Source organism: Mustela erminea, chromosome 1 (genome assembly GCF_009829155.1).
Source record: "Mustela erminea isolate mMusErm1 chromosome 1, mMusErm1.Pri, whole genome shotgun sequence".
NCBI classification, from domain to species: domain Eukaryota; kingdom Metazoa; phylum Chordata; class Mammalia; order Carnivora; family Mustelidae; genus Mustela; species Mustela erminea.
In genome coordinates this window covers 87,968,559-87,974,558 of record NC_045614.1, presented here as the reverse complement: position 1 = coordinate 87,974,558, position 6,000 = coordinate 87,968,559, and the positions used below count along the sequence as shown (strand labels likewise).

At 40.0% G+C, this 6,000-nt stretch overlaps 1 protein-coding gene across 6 annotated transcripts in view; it reads right to left on the bottom strand.

Moving 5' to 3' along the window:
• Window positions 1-687: 687 nt before the first annotated feature.
• The window catches only part of METTL6 (methyltransferase like 6), a 14,734-nt gene continuing 9,421 nt past the window's right edge, over window positions 688-6,000 (bottom strand). For all 6 annotated transcript variants that reach the window (XM_032332732.1, XM_032332715.1, XM_032332725.1 and 3 more), the window contains exons 5-6: window positions 2,907-3,048; window positions 688-997 (exon numbers count right to left, since the gene is read on the bottom strand). In XM_032332732.1, the coding sequence (XP_032188623.1) occupies window positions 816-997; window positions 2,907-3,048 (324 nt within the window). In that variant the 3' untranslated portion in view covers window positions 688-815. The remainder of the gene's footprint in view (window positions 998-2,906; window positions 3,049-6,000) is intronic.

Sequence of the window (6,000 nt, the reverse complement as noted above, 5' to 3'; positions counted from 1 at the left end):
GGAGAATCAATTGGGGGGCGGGGCACAGAAGCAGTGAAACTGAAGCCTTGTTTTTATAGTACTTAGCCTTACTTTTGTTGTTTCTCCATCTAATCCATTGGCTCATAACTAAAACTCTGATAGATATGTCACGTCCTTCATTTAAGTAGATTTTACAACCAGTGTATTTTTAAGTGGGTCACCTTGCTCAGTGTCCAAGGTAGATAGTAGCTCATTAGGCCAACTTCAAATATTCCAAGTGAAAACTCTGCAGTCCCTCCTTTAAGGGGTAGGACTGTCCTTTCAGGAATTAGGCAGGGAGCCATGGTGGTTTCTTAAGTCATAGGAAAAGCTGCATTTGTAAAACTCTGGTCTTGAAGAGGCACATAAATGAACTGAAGTAGGAAGAAATGAGCAAATGAGACACACTGGGAAGAGAACAAAACAGAACAATCCTTCAGGCTAAAAATACATCTGGATGTGTTATTTTAGTCTATTTGACCTCATTTTCCCACAGGGTTGCCTGACATGCTGCCTGGAGACACACTTACCGAATCACAGGACTGACGGCAAGGATCTCTAAGTGCTTATGCTTTCTCCTTCGTGGAATTTTAGTCAGAGCATGGTTTCGTTACATCATACCATAAAACTTCCTTTACTTTTCAGGCCTGGCAATTTTATTTGCATTTCTATAAAACACACACAAGACACTTGCTACTTTTTAATATAAAAATTACACATCCTCATTTTTAGAAAAATATAAAAATATCCAAAATAAAGTGTGACTTTAAGCTTTCCTCTATGAGGGGAGGCATAAACGTCAACCTCGTGAAAAGTCAGGACTTGGGATCCAGGCCCAGGCTCACAGGAGATGGGTTCTTAGGACACTTTCGGAATTTGCTCTGAAGGAAAACTCTTGGCACACACAGGCCTTCTTTTTTGTTCACTGTTTCACGGAACACATACTCATTCACCACTTCTTCATAACCTGTGTCCATAAAGAGCCGAGCCAGGAATTCTGTAAGGCAAGCAGATCAACAATGCTCACAGTTTCGATACTACTACCTTTGCTCTGCAGTGGTAAAGAGGAGGGCAGGGGTGCTGGAAGGAATTTTTTTTTTTTTTTAAAGATTCTATTTATTTATTTGACAGATAGAGATCACATGTAGGCAGAGAGGCAGGCGGCGGAGGGAGGGGGAAGCAGGCTCCCTGCTGAGCAGAGCCCGACATGGGACCCGATTCCAGGACCCCAGGACCATGACCTGAGCCAAAGGCAGAGACTTTAACCCACTGAGCCACCCAGGTGCCCTGGATTTTGGGGTTTTTTTTGTTTTTTAATTTTTTCATTTTTTTAATGTAAAAAAAGCTTCCATGCTAAAATTTATAGAAGTTGTTTTGGAAAGTGATATACTGCTACTTGTCTTCTTGCACCTAAACAGAAACCCCCAACTAGGTAAGTTAATCGAAAAGTTTAAGGACAACCTGCAGTATGGCCACCTTACCCTCTTATCATAAGACCCCAAATACAGAAGTCCAAGTAAAAAAAACACAATTCCAAACTGGCTATATTTATACATAGTCTTCCATGTATTTAGTGTGTTTACATCAAACACCTCATCTATCTGAACATGAAGGAGGAACATCTTTGACCAGAGTGGGGAAACCCGACACTTTTGTGACTTTATTTAACCTCAATAATTTAACCCCAATAATCCATCACTACATGTTAAATGAAACAAACAGAATGGCTATGTGACGAAAATACTCCTAGTAAGAGCATTACTACTCTGCAGAATGTGCTCCAAAGCACTCTGCAGACATCACTGCATCTTCTCAATTACTTGCAACTGGTTGACTCAGATTTCATGAATCAGAAACATTAAAACAAATTTTTAATTTTCACCTGACATTTTTATGACTGTGGAGTTGTTTTAATGGTAATCACTCATTTCTTATTTCATTCTAAACCCAGAAGAATATTTCATTTCAAGACATATAAATGTTTATAAAAATAGAGTTTAAGAAGATATGTATTTTATGGTCCAAATCACTAAGCAGGCTTAAAATACCAAGTATAAAGACTGAAATGGTGATCAGTGTTTTGATGTTTTTATCAAAATGACTTCTGAAAGACCCCTTTATAGCAAATTTGTGTACTTAACACCTTTATAGACAAAGACAAAGATTTCTTGCCTTTGTGACCTGGGAAGATACTTTCCAGACATTGTACAATCCTACTTCTGTGTGTGTTTCCAAGTTTATTTTTTTTTTTTAGGTTTTTTGTTTTTTTTTTGTTTTTTTTTTTAATTTGACACAGAGAGAGAGAGAGAAAGAGAGGGAGCATAAGCGGGGGGACTGGAAGAGGGCAAAACAGGCTTCCCACTGAGCAGGGAGTCCGAAGTGGGCCTCGATCCCAGGACCCTGAGATCATGATCTGAGGCGAAGGCAGATACTTAACGACTGAGCCACCCAGGTGCCCTACTTTTTTTTTTTTTTTTTTAAGTAATCTCTACACCTAACATGGGGCTTGAACTCATAACCCTGAGATCAAGAGTAGCATGCTCTTCCAAATAAGCCAGCAGGGGCCCCGTCCTACTTGTTTTGTGACTGAACTATGTGAAAATCCTGCTTTGCCCTCCGCCTTTTCCAGCACAGTTCCTTATAGGGCGTACACGTGGCATGTCAGAGCGAGTCCATTAACCCAGGCTCGCTAACAGGACACCATCACCAGAGGAGGCTCGTGAGCACACCATGGTGAGAGCGGTGTCCCTGTCGTCCCAGGTGCTGGGTGAGTGGTGCGTGCTGGAGATGGATCCAGCCAGGACCCTGTGCATGTCTGCTCTGTGTTGCTGCGCCCACCCCAAACAGGACCACAGTGATAATGCATGCAAGTAAATAGAAATAAAAGCAAATTTCATTAACCTTACCATCAGTAAAAAAATATGATCTGGTTCCATCTTGTCTAGCATAGAAGTTTTCTCCAAGTTTGCTGCCAGCTCTAAACCTAAGCATGGCATGATCATACAGCCCATAGTCCCGAAACAAGACGCTTTTGCCTGGTTTTAATACCTATGAAACAAAAGCAGGTGGCACTTAACATATTGATGGCTCAATAAAACTTAAAATAAAATCTGACTGTTTAGGGATGAAAACAACCTACAAGGGAACCAGACTGAACTATCCATAGTATGAAGGGAAAAGGGCCTCCTAAAGGTATAGCAACACCTACAGGGCCTCATACATGGCAGAGATACTTCTCAGCACTTACAAGGTCTAGTGTCACAGAATTAAAATGTTAATGACATTAAATGAAAATAGACTTATCTTCTTTAAAGCATGTTCTCCCAACATTTTATTAACCACCTCCTAGTATATGACCTTGCAGGCAAACTGTCTCTTTAAAAAAATATGTCATTTCGTCTTTTTACTGCTTCTTGCTGGCTTTCCTCATTCTGAGTCTCAGCTGGGGTCCACTGTACTAAAATTATGCAGAGCGTGCCCACCATACTAATACTAGCTGACAGCACTCTGCAGTTTCTCTGACAGGAGGGAGGAAGGACTATTAGCCTCCTGTGAAACGAGGAAATTGACACCAGGTAAGTGATTTGTCCATGATTCATAGAGGCCACTAAGTGGGGGGGTCAAGATTCACATTTGGGTCAAAAGGCAGCACACTGTAGGATCAGAAACATCTTTTAGCCCTGGACCTGGACAGGGGTAGGAGGACGTATTATTTCCAATTGATCCAAACTACTGACAAGAAAGAGAGGCTATGGGGGGAGGCGTAACTGAGTATTCTTCCCTTGCACTGTGCTTCTTGGTAGAACACCCTCAGGCCAGTGCAGTAGTGCAGGGAAGGGGATCAGCGGCAGGCCCAGCTGGGAGTCCCTCACTAAGGCCTTTCAGAGATAGGTGTCTCAAAAACCGGGAGGTGGCTTCAGCAGGATGTAGGTACAACCACCTCTATCTTACAAAGCAAACACCATATGCTTTTCAGAATGAAAAGCGGTACACATTGTGACATTTGCTTTTTATGTGAGAATTCCTTCAAGCGACGTTAACACTACCAAGGAAGAGAGGACTTTACAGAATCTTATTCTGATTCATTACATCAGTAAGATGATTTTTAAGACATGACATATACTATTACAACAGATTTTTGGTGCAGTTTGATGTACTTCCTCTTCTGAATAGAGTAGGAAAGACTGTGCCTAATACTTCCAAGTGTGCTGCAGATTTTCTCATTTAGTAAATTCTATCAATGCAAGCATGTGTTTTAAATATTGTCCATAAAGAGCCTCCTGGATAAATACATCCTACCTTAGCTTAGTCCGAGATGCTAAATTTTAAAAAATATGAATAGTTGCCAAGAAAATTCTGAAAAATTTAATTTATATGAAAAAGAGTTATTCTTAATTATAGAATGAAGAAAGGGCTACAGGGAGAGCAGAAAGAGCACTCACTCAGGAATTTGGAAATCTGGATTCATATCCCACTTCTTCCATAACTAGCTGAATGACCCTGAGCAAATAATTTCATCCCTGAGTTTTCCTGTGTGTAAAATAGTTAAGTTTGATACTAATGCCTCCTTTAATCCTGGTGCTGTATAGCTAACCAGGAATTTCTTACTGTTATGTTCCCTCACTCTCCAAACACCCCCAAAAAGTAGGGTAGGGCAGGTCCGTTACACCTGCTTTACAGCAAGTAAGGCTCAGAGTCAAAGTGACTTGCCTGAGGTTTGAAGGCAAGTTGGTGGCATTGGCAAATACCCAGGTCTTCTGGTGACAGAATTTTGTCTATTTTTACTTCATTATTCTCTTCCAAAAATGACGGAATTCAACTTTAAGGTTATCTTTCAGTTTAAACTTATGTAGTTTAAAAAATTCTCTGGTGTTAATACTCTACAGTAATCACATCTACCTTAAAACAGCTTATTACTGTGGTTGCTCATGCAAGGCTTCAGAGCTGCCCCAAGGGTGTCTGTCTTATTATTGTCAGAGGCTGAGAGATCGCTTCTCCTTCTGGTAATTTCCTGATGAAGCACACAATTTCAAATCAACGAGCCAGGCACTATGTATGAGGCAGGGAGCACGCAATCCACTAGTGCTGTGAACTCATTCCAGATCAGCAGATAAAAGATTTCTATTAGGGGTAAAAATAGAAAGGATTGCTGAAATGGAATTTGCTACTAAAGAAAGATTAGAATGGGGGCCAGGGGACAAGTGTGGATTGAGACAGATCATCTCAATTAAAAATATATATATTAACACTTCATTACTATTAAACTATAGATAGTATTACTATGTTTTCATTTAAATCAAGAATAGGCATACCCTCAACAACACTTGGCTTTGTCAGACTTAATTCTGGCAAATCTAACAGAGTCTCACTGGGGGTTTATTCTACATTTCCTGGGTTACTGAGGTTATCTTTTCGTAGGTGTGTTCTCTTCAATAAAACAACTATTCATGTCTGCCACTCTTCTATTAATTTGCTTCCCTTTCTTACACAGGAATTCCTCACATATTCTGGATGCTAACCTTTCGTCAGTTCTACAGACTTCAAATTACTTTTCCCAAGTTGTTTTTAAATTCCTTTGTATAATATTGTCTTTTGAAGAACAGAAACTCCTACTTTTATTATAATCATGTTTATGCTTAGAATGCTTCGGGTCTTGAGAAAATTTTCCCCACTCAGAGGTCATAAAGATACTTTCCTATATTTTCTTCTGAAAGGCTTAAACTTTTATCTTTCCCATTTAAGTCTTTAATTCACCTGAGAATAACTTTTGTGGAGGATATGAGCAGGGTAATCTCATTCTCTCCTGCATGGACACACAGTGGTCCCAGTAGCCACTCACTCAACAGTCCTTTTCCCAGTGATCTTCATTGTCACCTCCATCATACAGCAAATTTCTATTTACGCATGGATTGATTTTTAAGCTGTCACATTCAATTTGTCTGTCCCTCTGCCAACATTATTCTGTCTTAATCACTGCAACAGTATGTCCTTATATCTGGT